The sequence below is a fragment of the Chinchilla lanigera genome, unplaced genomic scaffold, assembly GCF_000276665.1.
Source record: "Chinchilla lanigera isolate Chin_1 unplaced genomic scaffold, ChiLan1.0 scaffold00054, whole genome shotgun sequence".
Classification (NCBI taxonomy): domain Eukaryota; kingdom Metazoa; phylum Chordata; class Mammalia; order Rodentia; family Chinchillidae; genus Chinchilla; species Chinchilla lanigera.
In genome coordinates this window covers 4,843,521-4,868,880 of record NW_004955455.1, presented here as the reverse complement: position 1 = coordinate 4,868,880, position 25,360 = coordinate 4,843,521, and the positions used below count along the sequence as shown (strand labels likewise).

Below are 25,360 nucleotides of genomic sequence, written 5' to 3'. Positions count from 1 at the left end.
ATCAGTTATAACCATCAATGTATTGGGTTTTGTTTTTTGTTTTTTGTTTTGTACTGGGAATTGAAATCAGGACCTTTAAAAAAAAAATGAACTCAGGACTTTGTGCTTGCCAGACAGGTACTTGTGCCACTGAACTATATCCCCAGCCCTATAACCATCGGCGTAAATGGTCTCAACTTACCAATCAAAAGAAACACTAGCTGGGCTAGTGGTGCATACCTGTAATCCCAGCACTTGGGAAGCTGAGGCAGAAGGATTGCTGCAAGTTTGAGGCCAGCCTGGGCTACAAAGTGAGTAGCCTGAACTGCATAACAAGACCCTCTCTCAAAAACACACACACATACAAAGAAAAAAGAAATAGATTGGCAGAATGGATCAAGAAGCAACATCCAACAATATGCTGATTTCAAGAAACAGATTTAACTCAAAAAGAAATTCATAGACTAAAAGTCAAAGGATGGAAAATAATTCTCCATGTCATAGGAACTCAGAAAAAAGAGGAGTAGCTATTCTATTTGCAGACAATGTAAAGTTTAAGTCAAAACTGATCAAAAGAGACAAAGAAGGTCACTACGTACTTGTTAAAGGAAAACTCCAAGAAGAAGAGGTAACAATCATAAATATATATGCACAAAACTCTGGTGCACCAAACTACATAAAACAAACATTAGCACACATGCAAAACCAAAAATTTTTCTTTCCTCTTTTTGATGAGGTTAGCTAATGGTTACCATCAAGAAATCAACCAACAACAGTGTGGTTCTTGCCAATCTTGTTCCCCCGGTAGCCTCTCTGCACGGGGACAGCGGAGAGCTCGGTCAGGATGATGGTCCCTCTAATGGCAGTGGCTACTTCTTTGGAACACTTTACACCCAGACCAACGTGACTGTTGTAGTCCCCGGTGGCAACAAATGCCTTGAACCTGGTCCACTGGCCAGCACAAGTTTGCTTGTGACAGGGCCTGTCACCACTGCTTGTCCTCAGCCTTACCTCCGTGAGCCCCACGGCCATGGTCCCGGCCCCTGCTGTGCCCATGCCTCGAAGACCACTGCTGAAGTTGTAACAGAAAATGGCACCTCCGCCAGTACACTTCGGTTTCTTAGCTGCCCAGGTAATAGTTCCTGTTCCAGTTCCGATTGCTTCTGTCTTAGAAACGACTGATTACTGTGATGCATAGCTGGTCACTATGATGCACATTGTATAAACCAATCCCCAATTGACAAGCCAGTCTGCCTCTACACTTCCTGCTTGCTTATCCCATATAAGCCCTAGACCACCAGGGATCAGGGCCTGATATTCTGGGAATGATCCCAATCAGTGCCCGTTGACATAAAATAAGTCTGTCTCCAAATCCTGGGTGTTGTTTAGGTGTTTCTGTTTGCCGTTGCAAAGCCTCTAAGGAAGCCGCCTCTGCCTCCCATGCCTGGGCCCTTCCACTGCATCAGCGTCATCCACCAGTTGGTGTTTTTCCGAGGAAGAAGCCCTTCAGGTTACTTTTTTCCCCAAGGATTAAAGAAAGAGAACTTAATTGTCATGACAGTTGAAAGGGGCCTGTTTTGGGGAATTTGGCTGTTATTTCTTCCTCTCTCTCTCTTTTTCTTTTCTATTCTTTTCTTTTTGAGACAGTGTCTCATTACTAGTTCAGATTGGCTTGAACTCACTATGTAGCTTAGGCTGGCCTCAGACTCACATCAATCCTCCTGCCTCAGCCTCCCAAGTGCTGGGATTATAGGCGTGAGCCACCATGCCCAGCCTCTTTCTATTCTGATTAAGGCCAGGTAACACATAGTTTCAATTTGATGACTTGGCACATTGGTATGGTGATTCCATTGTAGTCCAGTGTATTGGGGCTTGCTATAGTAGCTGAGTCCAAACAATGCTTCCTATAAGCTTTGAACAATTTATCACCCTAAATCAGTGCAATACTAGTACTCACTCTGCCCCCTCACTGTTCCTGCCGCCATCTATGGACTGGGATCCCCACAGCAATTCTTCCCCTTTTTCCCTGCCTCCTCTCAATCTTTCCAATTTTTCCTTTACAGAGGCTCCAGGTTAAACTCAAGGTCCATTTACCAAGAAATGTTTATGGACGATCATGGCTCTTTCCAGCTCAAAACCTTGCATGGTGGTTTATGAAGTGGCCCTCAGTTAAATATTTTGTGGCCCTCAGTTAAATATTTTGTGTTACATCCAGAAAGCATTTACAACTGAGCAGGAACAGCATGGTGGTGGAGTTTCTGGTGTCTCAGAGATCATTTAGGGGAAGAGAGGGGAGCAGGAAGTGCTTGTTTGCCCCAGCCTCCTAGAATAACTATGTAAGGCCCACTAGGGATGGGTAGGAGGGGCACCCTGGCAGCTGGGGCTGAAACAAGGCTTTGTTCCCAAGTCCATGTGGCAGAGTGCCAGGCACGGCCCCAGCTTCCCTGGCCCCCTCCAGGCAGGATAAGGGGGGTTGGCGCTGAGCATCTACCCTGCTCTGTGCAGGCAGAAGCATGCCCGGGTGGCTCTCCACATGCAGTAGAAGGCGGAAAGGGGTGGGCAAGATAGCACAGGAGCCTTGGGGACATTGTCTGAGCACCTACCATGGTTTGGGCCCTGTTGCCAATGTAGCCCATTACAGCTTCCTGCAGCTGGGTGTGGTTAGATTGTGCTGCTGCCCTGCTTAATACACAGAGGCACAGAAGGAAGGGCCCTTGTCCTTGGTCACACAGGTCAGTCCGACCTGTCACACAGGACACTCAGATCACACAGGTCACACAGAGCAAGGATTCCCACCCAGGTCTGATTCCAGAGCTTCTGTTCTGGCCCGATACCATACCTACCCTCTCCACAATTTCACTTCCCACAGTTTGTGTTATCCACAGTCAGCTGGAATCTGAAACTATTAGATGGAAAATTCCAGAAATAAACAGTTCATAAGGTTTATATGGTGTGCCACTCTGAGTAGCATGATGAAATCTCAGGCTGCCCTGCTTCTGCCCACACTGCAGGTGAGTCATCCCTTCCTCCAGTGTATCCTTATCACATCCAATATGTACCATTATTCTTCACTTAGTAGGTGTTTTGGTTATCAAATTACCACAGACTGTAGTCTCACAGTACTTGTGTTCAAGTAATCCTTATTTCTTTTTTTTTTTTTTTTTTTTTGGTATAGAACTTGTGAAGTTTAGACTGGTCTTGAGCTTATTTTATAGCCCAGGCTGGCCTCGAACTCGCAACAATCCTCCTGCCTCAGCCTCCCAAGTGCTGGGATTAAGGTGTGGGCCACCACACCTGGCTAAAGTAATCCTTATTTCACTTAATAGTGGCCCACATACCTCTAATCCCAGCACTACCTATAATCCCAGCACTCAAGAAGGGAAGCAGGAAGATAGGAGGACCACCTTGATTCTGAGCCCACCCTGGGCTACATAGTGACTGCAAAGCCAGGCTGAAATACCTGAACTATAGAGGGAGCCCCTGTCTCAAAGCAAAAACAAACAAAATAACCCAAAGTACAAGAGCAGTGATGCGGGGGATTTGGATATGCCAAAGAGAAGCTGTAAAGTGCCTTCTTTACATGACAAAGTGAAAGTTCTAGACTTAATAAGGAAAGAAAACAATCTTCTACTGAAATTGCTAAGATCTACAGTGAGGATGAATCTTGTGTGAAATTCTGAAGAAGGAAAAAGAAATCAGTTCTGGCTTTGCTGTTCATCTCAAACTGCAAAAGTTACAGCTGCAGTGTGGGGCAAGTTCTTAGTTAAGAGAAAAGGCATGAAATCTTGTTACGTGTGAGAAGGAAAAACAGAGTATGCAGGGTTTAGTACTCTCTGCGGTCTCAGGCATCCACAGGCGTCTTGGATAAGGAGGACCACTGTATTGTCTTCCACCTATTCCCTGCCACGCATTTGCCCACGCTTGCTATGACAATTGGCACCCACAAGTGGGGAAGGGTCCTGAGTCACTGAGGAGGCTCTGCACAACCAAAGCCATCTATCCCAGTCTTTTGTCTGGCCGAGTCTGAGTGTGGAGGCCAGGGGTGCCCAAACTGCACAAGGACTGGGCTGGGCCCCTTTGACGTCTCTGAGTCACAGGGAGGGTGGGTGGTGGCTGACTCAACTCAACCAGGTCCACTTCCCTTCCTGCAAGGCCAGCTGGGGGGAGTCTGGGGACAGGAAACCAATGATCCTTTATATTCTGGTTACATGCAGAACGAAGGACTCCTCCCTGAATCTCGGTCCTTCTACATCCCAGCCCAAGCCTGGCCCAGCTCCTCGTCCTCAGGCCAAGGGGGCCACTTCTCAGGGAGATAAAGAACCTCAGGAAGGGGGAAGCACCTACCTATGAGAGACACAGAACCAGCTGGCACCACCGTCTCCCTCATCTACTGAGCAGTAGCTCTTCGTTCAAACCCTCCCCTTGGGGATCAGCAGACACATTTGGAAACCGAGGCCCAGACAGGTGAGGCTACTTACCCAGGGTACATAGTGAGGTAGGTGGGCATAGCTGCTAGGTCCCAGGTCTCCATGCTCCAGGCTGGGTCGTTATTTTATCTCTGGAAAGGTTCACTGGGAGCGGGGGGAGTTAAACTGAGAGGTGTTGTGACAAAGCTGGTGGGGGAAGCCCATCAGCGAGGCTCCTGGAGTGGGGCAGATTCCTGCTCTACGTTCTCTCTGGGAGCCCTGTCGCCTGCAAGATCCACAGCTGACCTGAGAGCTCCCTGCAGAGTGCGCGCCCCGCGGTGAAGCCACCTAGATTCCTTATTCCGTGCACCCACAGCTTGGGCATGGCGTCTGGTCAAAACTTTCATTTGAGGCCCTCTTTGACAAAGAGCAGGGAGGGAGCACGTTGAGGTTCTTTCTCCTGGGAAGGGGCAGGCGGGAGAACAGAGGAGGATGTGCAGGGAGAAGGCCCCAGACCAAAGGAACAGAAAGCAAAGGCTCCAGTCAGTGCCCCCAGGGTTGTGGTCACCAGGCGGGGAGCTGAAACCCAAGCGGAAGAGAAGTGAGACAGGAGTCTGGCAAGGCCACAGGGCCAGTTCCTGAGGCCCTTGTGGTCTGGGGTGGGAAGTTTTGACAAAGCAGTGTGGAACCACATGTGTATATGAGTTTTAGAAAGGTCCCTCTGCATGGAAGACACAGGACACGACAAGTCAGGGCAGAGGAACCCACCGCAGTGGGCAGGGGCGGCCTGGGCAGACTGTGGCAGGTCCTAGTGCCTGCTGGGGAGCCCACCAGTCTCCCTATTTTGTTGACTGTACCCCTAAGGAACGACACAGGTGTCCAAGCAAAAATAGTTTATTTAAGGACGGAAGACCCAAAACTGGGGGGCCCAGGAGTGAGGCCACAGCAGCTGCCTGGAGTTGGCACAGACTGTCCCAACTCCCCGGAAGAAGCCCTTTCTCCGCTGCCCTCCCTGCTGGAGGGAGGACTGTGCAACCGTCAAGAATTACCACCATCACGGTCATCGTAACCCGCTGAAGTTGTCAAAGTTTGCCCAGCAAATTTTGGCATAGTAGTTGATATTAATGAAATGATTACCCCGACAGGCACAGCGACCGTGCCTGGTTTGGACCCACCATCCAGTGGTGGGTGGGGTCTGTGACAAGGTGAGGCAGGCAGGGAGGGAGACCCTGTTCCCGTCTCTCTTGGCCCCAGTAGCAGCTGCCTGCTCGCCACTGTTCCCACAGCCATTGGCCGAGGTCGGACTGGGGCTGTCTGAGGTGGGACTCACAAGCTTCCCCAGGTCTCAAAGTCCCTTGCCCGGCTGGTCTCTCTGCCACAGTCCCCGGCGGACTGCCCACGAGGCCACAAACTCGCAGTTGTGGTAAAGGAACATTCCTGAAAGGGTAAGTGCGATGCCCACGTAGCTGAGGGCACTGAGGTGGCTGCCAAACAGAAGCCGGGACAAGACAAGGTTGCCCACAACAGTGAGGTTGCCCAGGACATGCACAGTGAGAGCAGAGGTGAGCGCCAGCAAGGAGAAACTGGCCAGGTTATAGAGCACAGACAGGACGCAGCTGAGCAGCACACAGGTCCACAGGCGGGAGTCAGCGGGCGCGGGTGGCAGGGCCACACCAGCCTCCAGCACCAGGGTGGCGCCTGCCAGCAGGCAGAAGCTGGGCATAGAGGTAGCATACAGCAAGGTCACCGCATCCAGCCTCTCCTCCTGTAGCAGGGCACCTGCAGAGAGGACAGCAGCCATCAGAACTCAGCTGGGAGACAACCCTCACTTAGCCACCCAGTATGGCTCCAGGCCTGATCCTCCAGGAATCCCACCGGGACCCCCCTGGGGTAGGGTTAGCTGCTCTTTTATTTATTTATTTATTTATTTTTGGTACTGGGACTCGAACTCAGCACCTTGCGCTTGCCAGGCTGGCGCTTGTGCCACGGAGCTATATCCCCAGCCCAGCTGCTCTTGCTTAAAACATGACAGTGAAGAAGGAAGTCAAGAGCTGGGCGTGATGGTGCATGCTTTTAACCCCAGCATTTGGGCGGGCTGAGGTAGGAGGATTAGAGGCTAGTCGGAATTACACAGTAGGACCTTGTCTCAAAACACACACACACACACACACACACACACGGAGTCAGATCACTTAGGTTTATGACCTGTGTCCACTCCTGACCAGATGTGAGTGAGCTGAGCTCAAGGGGAGTACTTTACCTCTGCGATGCCTCTGCTTTTCCATTTGGAGACTTGGGTAAAAAGTAAAATCTAACGTGCAGTATCTAAGATTTAACAAAGATGACTTACGCACAGCCTTAATAAGGTAAGTGCTCAGTAAAACAGTAAATTAAAAAACAAGCCTGCTTACCTATGTTAAAAAAAAAAAAAAAAAAAAAAAGCCTAGCCAGGCGTGGTGGTACACACCTGCAATCCTAGCACTTGGGAGGCTACAGCAGGAGTATTTAAAGCCAGCCTAGGCTACATAGTAAAGTCAAGGCCAGACTGAACTTCATAGCAAGACCCTGTCTCAAAAATCAACAGGCCAGGCATGGTGGCACAAGCCTGTATCCCAGCACTTAGGAAGCTGAGGCAGGAGGATTGCTGTGAGTTCGAGACCAACCTGGGCTACAAAGTGAGCTCAAGGTCAGCCTGAACTGCAGAGGAAGACCCCATCTCAAAAAGACCAGAAAAAAAAGAAGCTTATTACCTCCCATTCCAAACCATTTCCCACAGGCTGAAAAAAGTGATGTGCTTGGGATAATCAAGTCATCAATAAACGTGAAAGGGGGGTGTGAAAAGAATTAAGATGTGTTACATACACGTACCAACTCCCATGATGAATGTTATCATTATGTACCAGACATGCACATTAAAAATAAAAATTTAAAATAATAAACGTGAAAAGTGGCTCAAAAAATGAAATACAATCTTTAGGGGACTCTCCAAGCCTTGGAGAAAACAGTCCTAGGTTCTGTTTTTTTTCTTTTTAGGCAGTGTCTGACTGTGTAGTTCAGGTTGGTCTTGAACTCACTAGCCCAGGCTGACCTTGCAGTGATTCTCCTGCCTCAGCCTCAAGTGCTGGGATTATAGGCATGTGCTGCTCCAACAGGCTTTGATCCACCTCTCTTAGCTTCAGCCCTTATCATACCTATCCGGATCCATTCTGTAGCTCTGGCTACCTAGGAGAGACAGGCCAGGAGAGGGTCCTAGCACTACCACTTACTAGCAGATGGTAAAAAGGAAGGTAAGGGGACAGGGAGGAAGAGTGTGAGGAGAAAGGGAGGAGGAAAGAAGAGGAGGAGAACTTCTATTTTCTTCTTGGTACCAGAGCCTTCACACTGAGCTACTTCCCCAGCCTTGACTGTATTTCCTCTTTTGAGACAGAATCTTGTTAAGCCACCTAGGCTGGATTCAAACTTGTGATCCTCCTACCTCAGCTCCCCAGAGTCCTGAAATTACAGGCATGTGCCACCACACCTGACTAAGAGGAGATTTTTATTTTTTTTAATTAATTAATTTATTTATTTTGGTCTTTTTGAGACAAGGTCTCGCTATGCAGTTCAGGCTGGCCTTGAGCTCACTCTGTAGCCCATGCTGGTCTCGAACTTGCAATGATCCTGCTGCCTCAGCCTCCCGAGTACTAGGATTACAGGCATGAGCTACCACCCCCGGCTAAGAAGAAATTTTTAAAATAAATTGTTTGGGCTGGGTGTGGTGGCACATACTTACAATCACAGCACTAGGGAGGCTGAGGCAGGATTGCCACGAGTTCAAGGTCAGCCTGAACTACATAGTGAGATACTATCTCAAATAAACAAGCATAACATAAAATTGGTTGACTCCAAATGGTGAGTCCTAAAAAAGAAAAAAAAAAAATGGTGGGTCCATTCATTGCTCCATTCACTTATGACCACTGGGATGACAAGGGCAGAACAAGAAAGCGCTTGCTGGCTCTTGGCTATCACTGACCGCTCATGACTGATCATCAGCACTGCTTGCTACCCGCACCGGAGCTTGTCGAGTTATATCCAGGCCTAAAAGGAAACCTTTAAGCTTTTCAAGGGAAGAGGGGATCCAGCCCCCGGGCACAGGTGTGACCACGTGCCATGTGCTGGTGTCTACAGAGCCTCCACCCGGCCACTTTGCAAAGGAAATGGAACCACGATCAGCATCAGACAGCCCGGGTACCAGAAAGGTATTCCCACAAAGGCTGCAATGGTTTCCACATGTTAGAGGAGAGAGATGAGTAATCGATACAGGTCCCCACCCAGACAGCCTCTGTGTTTACTGACACACACTTTCCAAAGGGCAAGAGGTGCTTAGTCATCAGCTATGCTTAGAACAGGAAACTTTAGTCTTTTCTGGATTTCATTCTGATGTTTGGGCTTTGTTCTCCAGGCAACGGGCCCTCCAGTTCAAGCTTCTCTAGAAAAGAACGGATAGTCGGAATGCCTCCTTTTCTAAATCTGATACTCTTACATTGCCTACAGTTCTAACACGGGAAGGCTTTTGGTTTGTGGGTGAACTTTACCTTTGGTAAATCTCACCTTCCCAGGGAGCCCAATCTGACATCCCATCTAGCCTCTTGCACATCTGTCCCGCATCCCACCTGACCCCTCAGCTCCCCTCCCTGCAGCCCAGGGAAAGGGCTGTGATTCCATCGGAAGTGATTCATTCCCGAACTGTCAAACCGTTCTTTCTGCCTCTTTAGTGACCCCTCCCTTGCCAGCCTCCAAACCTTCCAATTTTAATTTCTGCTTCTCCAAAGGCATTTGTTGTTGCTGTTGAGACAGGGTCTCACTGTGTAGTGCAGGCTGGCCTTGAGCTTACTATGTAGCCCATGCTGGCCTCAAATTTGAGGCACTCCTCCTGCCTCTGCCTCTCAAGTGCTGGGATTACAGGAGTGCACCTCCATGCCCAGCTCCAAAGGTATTTTTCTTTTAGCACTGAACACTGCCAAGCACTGCCACACAAGCTGACCTTTTCTAAGCCCCGGCCACTTGGTGTTGGCTTGTTCCCTCTTTACCCTTCCCTTGGCTTGTGTGATCCAGTCACCCTTTCTTTGTGTCTCAGTCTCATGTGTAGCATAAGGGAGGGTGACGACATCCTTCTCACATGAGCACGTGAGGCGCTCAACAGCACCGACGCCTGGTGCCCTGCTCGCCACGGCAGCTGACCCGCTCTCCCCTGCTCTGCCCCTGCTGGCTGGCACCCAGTGCCCTGGCACAGTGTACTGCCCATTCTTTGCTGCTGTGTATGAAGAGCTGGGCAGTGTAGCACCTAGCAAAGGCTCAGCAAGTGCACTGTCATGATTATATTACTGTCATTATCATCGTCACAGGCCTCCTCCCCTAGGCAGCCTTCTCTGATCTCCCTAGGAAGCCCCACCACCACCACACCTGCATGCACCTTGGCTCCAGAACTTCCCTCCTGCCAAATGCGCCTCCCCAACCAGCCCAAGAAATCAGGGATTGAATCAGGCTGCTCTGTGACACAGGCGGGTACAGTTGAGAGCAAGCTCAGGAGGGTGGGACACCATCCCCAGCTTTTCTATGAATAGGAGGATGGCCTCACCTCTCTCCTTATGCCACCCTGCTGGATCTGCAACTGGCCCAGGTTGGAGGGAAACTGCCGGCCCCGCCCACAGATGCCTGATTTCTTCTCTTCCCGCACCCTTATCCCCTGCTCACCTGGTGTCTGCTCTCAGTAGAGGAGCTGCCATCAGCCATTTACACTCTAGTCCGAATCTGACCTGGAGCCTAGGCCAAAACAAATCTCCTTTTCAAAACCCATCTTATTCAGTTCATTCCTCCCCACCTCAGCCAGGCTGCCTTCACTGTTAGTGGGACCTCCCATTTCCTAAGCTCCCTCCTTAGTGCTCTGAGCCATGTGGAATAACTAGCCTACCAACAAGGGCCGTCGATAAATTCATCCTCTAAGGAGTAGCTGCCTTGTGTTAGGTCCCAGGTCAAATCCTGGGGGCACAGAGATGCCCCAGGACCTTAGCAGGTGCAAGGTGGCCCCAGAGGTGGGAACCTTCTCAGCCTCATATCCCTGCCCAGGAGGGCCCCACTGGGTCAGGTTTCCTGGCGCAGACTCATGCCAGAGCTCATGCCTGAGCTCAGGGCTCCAGCTCATGTAACCCGAGGGCAAAAATAGAACTGGGTTTTGGCCCTGCCTCAAGTCCCAGGAAGGTAGGGACAAGACCTCTGGGTCCAGGCTCTGAAGACATCAGGAAAGGGCTGAGCTCTGGCTTCAACATGCCCTCATTTCAGGCTGCCCCCAAGTCTAGCCATGAACCTTGGAGAGTGCCCCCTTCCCTTTTTCCCAGGCCTGAGTCACAGGTCTCACAGCTGGGATACGAGGTGGGGGTGCAAATACAAGTCTCCTTGGACTCCATCAACTGACCTTCCAATCCTAAACAGGAGGGCAGACTGAGGCACAGAGCAGGTCTCGTCCTGCCCAAGGTCACCCAGCAAGTATGAGCAAAGGTATGGCTGGAACCCAAGCCTCCCTTCCTCTCCTGGGTCTCCCTTGGGTTGAAGCAGAGAAAGGATGGGGGCTGGAACTCAGCTACCCCCTCATAGAAAAGACAGGAAACCAGCTTCCATCCTCAGGCAGGCTGACCTAGCAGGGTCTAGGCCTGGAGCTGTGGCCCTACCTGCTGCTCAGAGCCGCACTGTCAGCTGTCATTAGAGCCAGAGTTCAGAGTCCCACATACTAGACTGGGGCTGGGGATTTAGCTCAGCGGCACAGTGCCTGCCTGGCAAGCACAACGTTGTGAGTTCGATTCCCGGTACCGGGTAGGGGGGGGGGGGGGGGGGGGAAAAAAAAAAAAAAAAAAAACAGAGTCCCACATACTAGACTTCAAGTCCTTGGGAGCCATGGGATCCTGTGCCAGTCACAAATCTCTCTGGGTCTCAGTCCCATCAGCTGGAAGTGGGCATAGGTGGTGGTTGCTATGACAACTGAAGATCAATATCCAGCACTAGGCCTGCCACGCTGTAACTCCCAGCAAACAGCACTTCCCATATTCTGCCAATCCTTGCCTTCCACATCCCAGCTGCCAATGACAGCTTACTCTCTTTCTCTTTCTCCGGTCCATGTTTTCTGGCCTCCATCTGAGTTCGCAGCCTTACACCACATCTCTGGGACAGCACGGACTCCGAGTGGTGGCATTCAAACCTTTCCACTGCTGCTCACTAACACGTGGCCCTAAGCAAGCCCTCCCACCTCTCTACAAAGAGTACCTACCACTGCTCACGGGCTGTACTGGCATCCAGGGGGATAAAAGATTGATAAGGCATGGAAAACAGGTCACTGGCAACTATTATTAAAGACTAGCCGGGCGTGATGGCACACACCTGTAATCCTGGCACTCGGCACTCAGGAGGCTGAGGCAGGAGGATCGTTGGGAGTTGGAGACCAGCCTGTGCTATAAAGTGAGCTCAAGGCCAGCCTGAACTGCATAAGCGAGACCCTGACTCAAAACAACCAAAAAAAAAAAAAAAAAGGACAAAAAATAAATAAAAAGACTGGCCAGGCCTCCAGAGAGGCCTGGGGCCTAAGTCTGGGGAGTAAATGGAAATCACTGAGCTCCTGGCCCTCGATGAGCCTCAGTTTCCTCATCTGTAATATGAGACAACAGCCACACCCCTCACAGGGTCCTCCAGGCCCACCACCCACCCCAGGTTGCACCTCCTTAGAAGGAGGATACTCACTCTGCTGAATGGACTTGAGGCCTCGAAGGCAGGTGGCCACCAGCAAGAAGCCACAGCCGGCAGAGGGTGCCCGGAGCTCTCCGGCCAGGCTGCAGGCAGCCCCCAGGCAGAGAGGGCCCATGGCAGCAAACTGCAGCGGGTGGTGGCGCCGGCCAAGCAGCAGCGCAGACAGGGCCAGTGTGAACAGTGGAGTGGTGGTAGTGGCCAACTGCGCCAGGTCCAAGGGCACAGTGCTTAGGCCCACGTTGCCGCAGGCCATGGAGGTGCCGAAGGTGAGGCTGAGCAGCAGCACCTGGCGGTGGGTGCTCTGCGGCACGGGGCGCCGTGCCCCCCAGTGGCACGCCAGAGCTGCCGCCAGCATGTGTAGTGCCGAGAGCAGCAGGGGCCGACCAAAGCCGTGCACCATGAAGATCCACTTGTTAAGGCTTGACATGCTGGCCCCTGCCAGCAGCCACACCAGCGCCGCCACAGCCACCCGGGCCCTGCCAGGGCGCCTGAGGACCTGGGGGCTGCTAGGGGACCACTCAGGGGGTCCAGCCACCCGAGCACTTCCAGTCACTGCTTCTGCTTCGGCTGAGGTCATCCTGCCTTCATGGTGCTCCGGAGGACAGCGGCACATCCGCACCAGTGGGGCTGGAGCAGGAGGCAGCCTCCCCAGCGACCAGCTCCAGGCCACCAGAGATCCCAGCTTTGGGCTCGGCCAGATACTGTGTCTTGGGCCCTGGGCCAGTCTCAGGTGAGGGCACGGAGGTTCTTCCAGGCTTTGGCCAGCGGAGGTCTGGAGATCTGGTGTCTCAGAACGGGCAGAGCCGAGACCGTGGCCGCTGGCTGGGAACGCTGGTGTCCAAGCCTGGCCTAGGAAGCTCCGTACACCGCTTCCCGGGGCCAGGTGAGGTCTCCGCTCTCCTCCTCGCCCAGCGTCCACGCTGTGCTGTTCGGTGGAATCCTTTTTCCTTTTTTCCTCTTCCGTCCCCAGGCCGTGAGGGTGGAGATCTTGATTCCCGGTCCTCCTGCGTGCTCAGGCGGTGAGCAGGCCCGGCAGACACGATGAGGGCTCCGCGCCTGGTGGTACCCGGGAAGTGGCGGCTCGCTGCCTCCGACAGCGGCGGGGAGACGGGCTGACACGCGGGCCCCCGCGCGCTGCTCCGATCCGTGCCAGGAGCCGAGCTCGGCTTGGCTCCCCCACGGCCTGCGCTCCGGCCGGGATGTGCCTCCAGGCTGCTCCACCGAGGCTGTGGCTCCAGGCTCCCGCCCGGCTTAAAGCCCAGCCCAGCCCAGTCCAGCGGGGCGCTCTCAGCCCACCCTCTTCCGCGCCGGCACGGGTAAAGCAGGGCTGAGACCCCAGCGACGCCCCGGCCAGGCCCCGCCCGGGAACCCGGACAGTCTCGCCCCGCCTCCAGGCAGCGCTCGGAGCCCCGCCCCCATCGGCCGGGCAGCCCGCTTGGCTCCTCCTCCCGCCTCGGCTGTCCGCAGTTTAGAGACCCCTGGCTGGAGCTGTCACCCTAGCCTGTCTGCCCCCGCCTCGGCTGAAGACTAGGGCCCTCTCTCTCCAGCGTTCCCCACGGAGACCCCACACAGTGCTGGAGACACCGGAGTATCCCGCAGAGCCGTCTTCATGGAATAGGGCATTGAAGAGGGACCCACAGGCTACATCCTAGGACAAGTTCCAGGCTCGACTGATCCCCGGCCAGCTGTCTTGTGTGATCTCGACAGCCAGCAGAGCTGGACCACGGGGTCCCTTACGGTCTTTCCATCGCCCCTTCTACCCCAGCATCCGCCTTCCTCCCAGCCCAGGGCGGTGCCCCATCTGGGGCAGCAGAAGGAAGCTGAATCACCAGGGCTACCCGCAGCTGCGGAACCAGGGTACCGCCGGCTGGCATCCATCCCTGGCCAGCAGTCCCCGTCCCATCCCTGGGCACTCAGAGTCGACAAGCAGCTGGACTTCTGGGGTCCACCCTTTCCCGCAGCCCTGCTGAGACAAAGCCCAGCGCTGGGAGGCAAAGCAGCTTTTCAAGTCTTTGCCCTTAATTGGAATTCCGTTTTCCTCAGAATCGACCGACAGACACTGAGTTCGGAGTTGGGTAAATAGTGCCCCTAGAGGTTGACCCAGATTCCAGGCCTGGCCCTGGCCTCTCTGAGCTCTGGAGTCCAGGTGAACAAGGACCAGGGCCCCAGCAGGAGCCCAGTGCTGGCTGCGAGCCTCTCTTTGAGCCACCGCGCTTCCTGCGCCTGGGGAAGCTCCACCCCACCTGGACACAGCTCAACCTTCGCCGGCTGGCGGTCCAGCAAGTCCTTGATGACCTCAACCTGTCTGCAGGAACTAGACCGTAAAGGAGAGCCGCCAAGCCCGGCCTGCTGCGCCCTCTGGTGGCCAGACTTCCGAATGCCTGAGAACGGCGGCTCCCTAATCCCTTCAACAGCCTTTAGACACTCAAGGGGCGGGGGAGGGCCGAGCCTCAAGGTACACCTAAGGAGCCAGACCTCTCTGGTGGGGCTGGGCCCACGAATCTGCACTGTCTCATTTGCCTCGGATGATCCTGCCGTCAGCTGGAGCCGGCAGGTTACCGAACAGCCCAAACCGCAGGGCAGGGAGTGCCGATAAAGGGATTTCCAGGCTGAGGAGCAAAGTAGGGGGGCATTAAACAGGACTTCTCCCGCAAGAATTCTGAGGGCAACTGAGCCAGCCAAGAGAGAAGCTCCTACCGCCTCTGCTATTTCTTGAGTACGAAGAATCTGGGTTCCTTATGGGCTATATTGATTTTGGGATTTTTCTGTTTTCTTAGTGTCTCCTGCAATAAAAATAATATTTTAAAAACAAGCCATAATGCACTTCTGCAATCTCAGCACTCAGGAGGTTGAGACAGGAGGATCGCAAGTTTGAGGCCAGCCTGAGTTACATAAGGTGACCTTGCCTCAATCCACGCCCCCTCAACACAAAACAAAACAACAATAAAAACACCCTGACCTCTTCAGAGCCGAGCTGGCAGGGGTGCTGGGCGGTGAGACTCTGCCGACGTCCAAAACCACCACAACCCAGGGCGTGGTGGCATACATTTATAATCCCAGCACTGAGCTGGGCTACATAGTGAGTTCAAGGCCTGCCTGAACCGCACAGCAAGACCCTGACCCAAACAAAACAAAACAAAACAAAACAAAACAAAACACCACCACAAAGTGGTTCCCACCTGCTCTGCTAGTGAAAAGTGGCTCTGAGGAAAGCAGATTAATAAAGCTGGGGGGGGTGGTCTTTGATGGAATGAAGAGGGCTGCACAGCCCCGGGGTGGGCAAATCTGAGGATAGAGCCCGAAGATGACCAGCAGCGGCCACACCCCATGGAAACCCAGCAGGGCAGAGGTTGCCAGGGCTGGAGGGTTTCATCTCATCTGCTCCTCAGTTATCTGGAGGCAGCGGTGGGAATGACTCCCTCACAGACCGAGGGCTTGGCCAAAGGAAGAAAGCCTGGCACCTAGGAGCACTCTGTTTGGGGGAATGATGGGGTCCAACTTCATGGAGGGCGGAGGGGGCTCCTTCACTGTCCTTGGAGTCAATCTGTTTTTTGATTTTTGTGTTTTTTTGGTCTTTTTGAGACAGGGTCTCACTATGCAGTTCAGGCTGGCCTTGAGCTCACTTTGTAGCCCAGGCTGGTCTTGAACTCGCAACAGTCCTTCTGCCTCAGCCTCCCGAGGGCTGGGATTACAGGTGTGTTCCACCACGCCCGGCCTTGGAGTCAATTTGAAAGCTCAGAGCAGACTGAACTTACTCACAACTGCCCAAATCCCTCAAATCTGAGCCTTTTAAGGGGCCCATGGTGGTGCTATGGGAAGCAGGTGACATGGAGAGGAACTTTGGGGGGTGTCAGGAAGGAAGAAAGAGTTCGCCTCTAGCAACTGGGCCCCAGGAACTGTGGGGCGGACCTCTCTTCTTATTTCAGCATCACCCTGGCCTCAGTTTCTCATGTATGATCTATGACACGATCATAGGCGTGAACATGCTGTAAACCAAGACCTCCCACAGCTGGGAGTTAGCAAGCAGGCTCAGGAGAAGTGCTCAGGCTCCGGTTATTCTGGAGCCATTCAGGTCTAAATGCTATGGTGTTATATCTAGATGTCCCCTCAAAGCCTCATGCGCTCATGGTTGGGCTTTAGGAGGGGACTGAATCATGCGGGGTGCGACACTCATGGGTGGGTTAGTTCTGTGCTGAGTTTATAGGTAAACGTGACGTTGGGAGTTGAAGTCTGGTCATAGGAGGTGGGTCATGGGGGCGTGGCCTGGAAGGGTTTATCTCCCTTCCTCCTCCCTTGATCTCTCTGTTTCCCACCCCCAGGACATAGACTGTCCCTTCCCTGCGATGCCTCTGTGCCATGTCACCCTGCCATGCAGCCAGCTGACTATGGACTGAAAGTTCTACAAACAGAGCTGAAATAAACCTTTCCTCCTTTAATCTGTAAGGGCCGGGGATATGGCTCAGTGGTACAGTGCCTGCCTGGCAAGCATGAGGTCATGAGTTCGATTCCTGGTACCAAAAAATAAAAAATAAATAAATATCTTCTCCTTTAATCTATGGGTGACAGGTACTATGTCCCAGCAATGGGAAAGTGGCTAAGACAGCAGGCTAGATGCAGCGTGGTCCCTAGACCTGGAGGGATATCCCCTCGGACTCTTAATGGTGACTGTCCTCTCATCCCTGGCTTCCTTGGGTTCCTGCTAATTGTGCCAGACTAGATAATTAACCCAGTGGCCCAGTGGGTTAGGGATACAGACTCAGAAGGTAAAAAGGAGCTCAGAGCTTGAACTGTACGTTGGCAGTGTCCTGGCTAGGAGCTGGACATGGTGGTGCACACTTATAATCCCAGCACTCTGGGAGGCTGAGGCAGGAAGATCCCAAATTCAAGCCTAGTCTGGGCAACTTAGTGAGACTCAATCTCAGTAAAAAATTTTAAAAAGCTGGGGATGTAGCTCAGTGGAAGAGCACCCCTAGGTTCAATCACTAGCACCAGAAAACAGAATACAAAAAGAAAAGTCTTGGCTGGGTGTGCACCCAGAGGAACGGCAGAAGTAGAAAAGAGCTGAGGGTAGTGGAGGTGAGGGAGATCCGACCCTCAGCCTCCAGCTTCCTAGCACTCTTGGCTGTTCCTGAGTGGGTGGGCTGGGTCTTCCCAGCAAGGACTCTGATTTGAGCAGGATTCAGTAGCTTCCTGCTCAGAGCAGACACACCCCAACTAAGACAGTCCTTCCTGGAGAGAGGTGGAAACCCAGCTCCCGGACCCTTCAGCTTTCCTTCAGCCTGGCACAGCCAGTCTCCTGAACGGGAGGGCCCTGTCATAAGGCGCAAAGGGGAGGGGCAGAGGCACAGCCTCAAGCGTCCAACCCTGGAACCAATAGTTGAGGAGCTCAGCTCCTTTGCCTACAGGCTGTGTGACCTGGGGCAAGCTGGTGACCTCTCTGAGTCTCCATCCCTCTGTGACAGGGATGTTGCAGAGAGTCAGGGCGGGTCCTGACCCCTCCCCACCACGATTAGGGAGTGCAAGTGAACAAGCACTCCAGGGTTCTGATTAAGGCATCTCACCTTAAAGACGGCCAGTTTCCCCTGGAGTTCCTGCGACTCTCCCATTTGTTCCAGCATGGAAGAATGTTCTCCATCACTTTCTTCCCTCACTACCCGACCCTAGGTATTTGAAGTTAGTGCTCTAGGAAGAAGCACATATTTAATCTGCAGCTTCCAGTACTCTGAGTATGTCACTTCTCAGGCAGACCTGACACACTGTCCATCAAAAGACACACCTTGGGGCCGGGCGTGGTGGCGTACACCTGTAATCCCAGCACTCAGGAGGCTGAGGTAGGAGGATCTTTGCGAGTTCGAGAGCAGCCTGGGCTACAAAGGGAGCTCAAGGGCAGCTGAACTGCATAGCGAGACCATCTCAAACAGACAAAAAAAAAAAAAAAGATGCCTCTCCCCAACCTTGGTGGAGGAAGGCACGGGGATGGGTCCCTGGGCTGAACCCCAACCCCCAGAATGAAACCTAGAGCCTCGGCCGCCCACTGAGAGGTGGGGTCCCTGGCTGCAGAGGCCGGGGGTGGTCCCCTGAGGGAGCCTTGGCTAAAAGCAGGGAGGGACCCTGGCCTCTAGTTGAACTGGGGATCTACTGTGCAATCAGCAACCACTGAAGTTCCCAGTTTTCAGTTTCTGAGTAGAGGAGCCAGGCGGCTTCCCCAACTCATGCTTGTGGTTTCTTTTTTTCTCTCCTCCCCTCCCTCCTCCTTTTCTTTTTCTTTTCTTTCTGTCTTTCTTTCTTTCTCTCAAGTGTGTGGGAGGTACTGGGGATTGAACCCAGGGCCTTTACATCTCCAACCCTTTCAATTACTTTTTTATTTGGAGACAGGATCAAACTAAGTCACTAAATTGCCCAGGCTAGGATTGAATTTACAATCCTTCTGCCTCTGCTTCCCAGATTACTGATGTGCACCACCACTTCTGGCTTTGTGTTTGTTTCTTGGAGCCAGGGTCCTGCCACATTGCCCAGGCTGACCTCGAACCCTGGACTCAAGCATTCTCCTGCCTCAGCCTCTCCACGGGAGACATCACGCCCAGCTCAGGCTCATAGGCATGTCTCCTGAGCCACGCCCCCTTCCTTCTACTGCCTAGTCTGTGACTTGAGTGAATTGCTTTCCCTTTTGCAGCACTAACTTCTTTATCTGTAATTCAGAGATGAGAATAAAAATCATAACAACCCACAGAGTTGTGCCAGCAGCGTCTAGCAAGTAGGTGCTCAGTAAATGGGAGTCAGGGCTGCCACAGCCAGCATCCGCCCCCCTCGGTACCAAGGTGAGTGCTCTCCCGTGCTCCCCTCCTCCCCCGGGGGCACCTGCCCTTCTCTGCCACCTGCTTGCTGAGGTGTGAGGCACCAGGAGGCTGCAGCACATGCTCAGACAATCAAGACTTTAATCATCTCAGAGGCGGGCATCAAGCAACCCTGCTGAGGCCTCACCGGCCACTGTACCACGACCAGCTCTAGGGCCACCACCCTGACAACAGAGTGGAGACCTGGGGTCAGGGCCGCAGCCCCGGGGGCACGGAGGCCTCCTTTCAGGACCCCAGTCCCAGAGCAGTGGTACTCACAGTGCTGCGGCTGAGGGACTTGCCCTCGTCCTGCCGAGGAGTCCGAGAGCCACAGGTCCTTCAGCCTGTGGGGCAGACCTGCGGGGCCAGGCTCCCCAGGCAGGTGCTTGGCTCCCTGCTCCAATGGGAGCTGTGGCTTAGATCCCCGCAGAGGTGGTAGGTGACATTGTTCCAAATTCACAGGAGGTGGCTGCAGGTTCAGGAAGGACAAAAGCCTGGGGAGTGTGCGAGGCTGTTGGGGTGAGAGAGCCCGGGGCTACCAGCTAACCAGTCTAAGCTTGATGGTTTCTCCATCCCGTGGTCTGTAGTCAGCAATACCTGCAGAAATACATGGAGTATAGGGGATTAACAGGGTAGCGTCCTGGGCCCCCACCCTGAAGCCAGGGTCTGTAAGATGTGTTCAGGGCTTGGTGGTAGGAAGGTGGGAACTGTCCGAAGCCATTTGGGAGCCTCTGAACCAATTTTTTTCTTTCTTTTCTTTCTTTTTTTTTTTTTTTGTTTTTTTAGGCAGGGTCTCTCTATGCAGTTCAGACTGGCCTTGAGCTCACTTTATAGCCCAGGCTGGTCTCAGACTCTCAACAATCCTCCTGCCTCAGCCTCCCTAGTGTGCCACCATGCCTGGCCTTGAACCAGTTTTCAAAGCCTCATTTTGCAGTGCAGAGTTCAAAGAGAATGGGGCACCAGACTGTACAGTGGATAACAAGCACAGGGCAAAAGGAACCAGGGCCCCTGACAATGCTTAACGGGTAGGGACTGTCTCTATTGTCTTCATAACACCTCAAGGGCCATCAGGAAGAGGGACTTGCTCAGTGTGGCCTGGCTCAGGGAAGGCCAGGACCACAGATGAAGCCTCCTTCTGTGCTCTAGAGGACCCAGACTCCAGTAAGGCAGCTGAGCTCAAGCCCCAGCCCTGTCACTCACTAGACTTGTGAGCAGGTTGTTTAACCTCTGCGTGCTGGTGTTCCCGCTAGTGAAATGGGAGGGATAACATAGCTGACAGGGGGGCTGGGTATGGAGCTCAGTGGTGCTTGCCAAGAATGCATGAGCCCCGGATTCTATCCCAGCATGGAAAGAAATCAGAAACAATGCCCACAACCCACGGGGGAGCTGGAAGGCTCCTCTGAGAACTCAGGTGCTAAGGAGGTTTCGTTTTCATGGACATGGCATGATCCGAGCGCCACGTTCCCTCACAAAATTCATATGTTGAAACCTAAGCCCCAAGGGGGAAGTATTAGAAGTGGGGTCCTTGTGAGCTATTCAGGTCATGAAGGTGGAAACTTCCAGAACTGGATCACAGTATTTATTTACTTATTCACTTATCTATTTAGAGACAGGTTTCACTATGTAGTTCAGGCTGGCCTCAGCATCCTGAATGCTGGGACTACAGGAGTGTGCCACCATGCCTGGCAAATTTACTTAAGTTTTTAAAATATCAGCCAGGTGTAGAGGTGCATGCCTATAATCCTAGAATTTTGGAGGCAGAGGCAGGAGGATGGCAAGTTTGAGCCTAGCCTGGGCAATTTAAGGACTTAGCAAGATTCTGATGGCCCTGGATTCAATCTCTAGTACTGAAGAGACAGAGAAAAGAGAGAGAGAAAGAGAGAGACAGAGAGAGAGAGACAGAGAGGTCTGAAGAAGTGAGTGGGATTGCCTGTGAAGAAGGGGGAAGGGAGATCAGAGCAGAGGAGAGCAGGAGGGAAGGCAAGCTGGGAGGGGCGAGTCGGCAAAGCCTCATCGCTGGTCTGCTAGGAATAGGGATGGGTGGCAGCCCCAGACTCACCTTGCAGCAGAGGGGTGTCAGGGGCCTGGAGGAGCTGCCAGAACTCTCGGTCCCCAGCCACTTTCCCCATCACAGAGGTCAGGAAGGGACCAGACAAGGAGGCCCGGGTTCCAAACCTAGAAAGGGGGAGGGTGACGAGAGGTGACTGTCATCCCCAAGCGAAGAAGTGGGGTTCACCCACACCAGCACAATAATCTTGCTTTGGCCTTCGGGGCCAGCATCAACCAAGCCCCTCCCGGGAGATCTCACTATAGATGCATGGGTCTTCCCGCCACCCCGTCCTCTCCAGCCCCACTGGCATTACCCACTCAGGTGTCATCCTCTGTTGACCATGGCATGGCCTCCAGGAAGAAACACCTATTACCTTTTCAATTCAGCAGTGGCCCCCTCTCTGGGGGATGTTTTGGGGGGATGAGCAGCAGAAGCCACGGGCATCTTATAGAAGCCAGTGTGCAGTAAGAGAGAGGGACACCAGTCCACAGAGACACAGGGACACAGGGGACCGCGGCAGAGACACCAGTGGCAGCAGTGGGTCTCTTGTTCTGGAAGTTTCTGTGGCTCAGGGGCATTCCCTTCTTGGGGCTAGGTTGCTCAGCCTGCTCTGATTCTATATACTCCGCACTCCCCACTGCTGGAGACATCCCAGCGCTTTGGGAGACTGAGGCAGGAGGATTGTGAATTGAAGCCCAGCCTGGGCTACTTCATGACTTAGTAAGACCCTGACTCAAAATAAAAAAATTAAAATTGGGTTGGAGATGTAGCTCAGCTCCAACCCCTTCCCTCCCCCAAAACCAACCAAACCAACCAACGCAGAAGCTCACTTGGAAGGACTGTATTTGCCCATTGCCTTAGTAACCCCAAGTGGGTTTCTGGGTTTGTTTGTTTGTTTGTTTAGAGGGGAGCGGGTTGATCCTGGGGATTAAATCTTTTGTTCCAGGACCCTCCTCCTCCTCCTCCATGGATACCAAAACCCACAGATGCTCAAGCGCCTTATACAAAATGGCCTCGTACTTGCATAAACCCTATGCAAATTATCTCATACACTTCAAATCAGCCCTGAAACGCTATGTAAATGGTTGCTACAGGGTATTGCTTAGGGAACAAGGACAAGAAGAAAGTCTATACATGTTCAGTACAGACACAACTTTTTCTCCAATATTTTCAGTGTGAGGTTGACTGGCTCTGAGGATGTGGAACGTGCAGGTGTGGAGGGTCTGTATTGTTTCAAGGAATTCCGCGAGCAGCCCCTGTCTCTGCTCCTTGAATTCTGCCAGGCCACGTGGCCGCTCTGGACCACCTCCTCACCTCTGTCTGTCTGTCTCCACAGTGCAGCTTTCTTTCCTGGGTATTCCCATCCCTCCCACGCGGCTCCTGAATCAGTTGCCCTACAACTCTGCACTACAAGAGAACGGTTTCTCTGGTGGGCGTATGTGAGGGCTTCTCGGGGGTTCTCAAAGCTCTGAATAAAGAATGTGAGACTGTATTTGTGGTTCCTTTTGTTTTGTTTTTTTTTTTTTTGGTTTTTCTCCGGTACCGGGAACCGAACTCACGACCTTGCGTTTGCCAGGCAGGCGCTTTGCCGCTAAGCTAAATCCCCAGCCCCGTGGTTGCTTTTAATGACAATATCCAAACACAAGTACTGGTAGGTTCTGGGTAATTTCCACGTCTGCTGGACTGAGCCGAGCCAAGGTGCTCAGCATGTGTGCCTAGCTGCCAGTCACTGAGCTGGCCCCCAGCATCGCCACTGCACTGCAAGAAGAGCCCGGGAGTGGGCCTGGCAGTCAACCAGGTTTGGCCAGGGAGGCGCCTAGGGCACTGCGGCAGGCAGCTGTATAGTGGTGGCTCCTGCATAAGGAAGGGGAGATCACCGGGCCTGGCAGTGCAAACCTAAACTCCTGCTGATGGCCCTTCTCTAAATATTAATGGTTTTTCTACTTTTCTTTCGGTTTAGTTTGCAAAGTTGTTTAGGATTTATAGCTGGCTAGAGGAAGAAAGAGAAAAGACTTGATATTTAGTAAACCTATTAATGGACATCCAAGTCATTTTAGAGAAGAAGTCATTTAGCGTAGGGCCTGGGAGAATTTATTTTGGGTTTTTTGAGACCGGGTCTCACTATGTAGCCCAGGCTGGCTTCGAACTCATGGTGACCCTCTTGCCTCAGCTTCCCAGAGGGCTGGGATTACAGGCATGCGCCACCACGCTCCGCCTTTGGAGGTGCCTTCACCTTTCTCTGGTTTGAGAATCCTTGGCCCAGGTGCCTCCTTGGCTGCAGGATGCTTTTTTGTTTGTTTGTTTATTTTTGTCATTTGGGAGACAGGGTCTCACTATGCAGTTCAGGCTGGCCTTGAGCTCACTGTGTAGCCCAGGCTGGTCTCAAACTCGCAACAATCCTCCTGCCTCAGCCTCCCGAGTGCTGGGATTACAGGTGTGCGCCACCACACCCTGCACATGCAGGATGCTTTTTGCAGCAATTCTGGTTGGGACAGAAACTGGGGTCCTCTCTGTCTAGAGAAATCAAGGGAAGAGGTGATCTGGTGGAGTCAAGAGTCTTCCCGGTGACCTGGGTGGGAATCACTTTCATCCTACTTAGGTTTGGTGACCTAGACAGGCTCTTTCTCAGACTTGTCAAATCTCATGGTGAGAAGCAAGTCTGTTTGTTTCTGGTTCAGGGAGTAAACCCACAGCCTTGGCACTGAGCTACATTCCCAGCCCTTTTTTAGTTTTTATTTTGAGTCAGGATCTTGTAGGGGTTTTGTTTGTTTGTTTGTGGTTTTTTTGCTATGCAGTTCAGGCTGGCCTTGAACTCACTATGGAGCCCAGGCTGGCCTCAAACTCACAATGATCCTCCTGCCTCAGCCTCCAGAGTGCCGGGATTACAGGCATGCCCTACTATGCCTGGCCTGAGTCAGGGTCTTACTAAAATGCCCAGATTGGGCTTGAATTTGTTATCTTTCTGCCACAGCCTCCCAGAAAACTAGGATTACAAGCATTTGCCACAATACCTGGCTAAGATGATTTGATACTAAAAATTCTTTTTTTTTTAAGACAGGGTCTCACTGTGAATTCAGGCTGGCCTTGAACTCACTATGTAGCCCAGGCTGGCCTAGAACTCTTGGCAATCCTCCTGCCTCAGTCTCCTGAATGCTGGGATTTTAAAATTCTTATGCTTATGAAAGCTGATGTGTATTGAGTGCTTAGTACATGCTGGACCCTGCACATACAAAAGGCATTGCCAGGATCTCTAAGTGCACTAATTCCTGGACTCCTCACATCGGCCCTGTGAGGAAGGGAGCACAGCTGATATCCTCACTGAGTCTGGGAACCCTCGCTGGAGAGCACAGCAGCCGGTTCCAGTGCAGGGGCTCTGCCTCTGCAACCTGCCCTCTTACTGACAGTGCCGACCCACGGCTCCCGTTTCCATGACAGCAAGCATGAGAAAGGAGTGCAGAAGGGGGAAGCAGTGCCGCTACTAAGGGAATCCTCTTTGTCCTCTGTCCCCTGTCCTTTCTATGGCCCCATTTCAGGTACGTGGGGTTGACGGGGGTTGGGCTGGGAGGCAGGGGGGTCTCACGTGAATCCTCCTAGCTCCTGGGCCTTCTTCAGAACGTCTTCCAAGGAGGACCCAGCCACTACCGAGATGGCTCGTTTGTAGGGTGGCAAGACGCTGGAGACCTCCAGCACGACACTGATGACCTCTGGGATGTGGATCAAGGAGGCGTCCTCAGGAGCTGCTACCAACAGCCCTGTGCCGGGGAGAAAGGAAGGGGCAGCTGGAGTGAGGACAGGGAGCCCGGATGTGAGCCTTCTTTTCCTCCCTTGAAGATGCTGCTGCCCGCCTGGACCACGTCCTTCCCCACGTCCTCAGCTCAGTCAGTGCCATGACCATCTGCTCGGCTGAAGCCTGGCTGTCAGCTCAGCTTTCCTTGTCCCTCGGCCTCCACCTCCCAAGGCCAGGTTCCTCGCTCTTTTCTCTGCTTCTGGAATCTCCCTCCCACATACCTGCCACACTACACCCCAGAGGACTCCCTCAAGAACATACATTTCTTCCTGTCCCTCCCCTATCACCTCTAATGGTCTTGCCCCGCCCCGCCCCTCCTCTCCTCTCCTCTCCTCTCCTTTCTTTTCTTTTTCTGCAGTGCTGTGGACCAAACTCAGGGCCCTGACCACGCTAGGCAAGTGCTCTATCTCTGAGCTGTGCCCCCAGCCTTCAGTTCTCTGTCATTCTTCTGCCTGCCACTCCTGCTCACTCCCGCACAGACCTTACTTTCTTGCAAAATGTTCTCCCAAAGTCTTTACCTCTCTGTGCCTTTGAT

General features: G+C 52.9%; 2 protein-coding genes across 2 annotated transcripts in view; both read right to left on the bottom strand.

The window, feature by feature from the left end:
- Positions 1–5,263: 5,263 nt before the first annotated feature.
- Slc35e4 (solute carrier family 35, member E4) lies at positions 5,264–15,249 on the bottom strand. The gene is made up of 2 exons (XM_005396278.2): positions 12,150–15,249; positions 5,264–6,164 (listed from the first exon to the last, which is right to left on the bottom strand). Exons 1-2 carry the CDS (start codon positions 12,766–12,768, stop codon positions 5,731–5,733), a joined length of 1,053 nt encoding a protein of 350 aa, XP_005396335.1. The 5' UTR covers positions 12,769–15,249; the 3' UTR covers positions 5,264–5,730.
- Positions 15,250–19,070: 3,821 nt separating this feature from the next.
- Positions 19,071–25,360, bottom strand: part of Tcn2 (transcobalamin II) — a 22,781-nt gene continuing 16,491 nt past the window's right edge. The window contains exons 8-10 of the mRNA XM_005396277.1: positions 24,619–24,790; positions 21,048–21,163; positions 19,071–19,585 (exon numbers count right to left, since the gene is read on the bottom strand). Coding sequence (XP_005396334.1) covers positions 19,524–19,585; positions 21,048–21,163; positions 24,619–24,790 — 350 coding nt within the window. The 3' untranslated portion in view covers positions 19,071–19,523. The remainder of the gene's footprint in view (positions 19,586–21,047; positions 21,164–24,618; positions 24,791–25,360) is intronic.

What these genes read in the sequence shown, in the direction of transcription:
- Slc35e4 (XM_005396278.2), bottom strand. Translation starts at nt 12,768, where the DNA reads ATGTGCCGCTGTCCTCCGGAGCACCATGAAGGCAGGATGACCTCAGCC. An exon ending in CCTCAAGTCCATTCAGCAGA is followed by an intron (nt 6,165 to 12,149) that starts GTGAGTATCCTC and finishes TCCTCTCTGCAG; the next exon opens with GTGCCCTGCTACAGGAGGAG.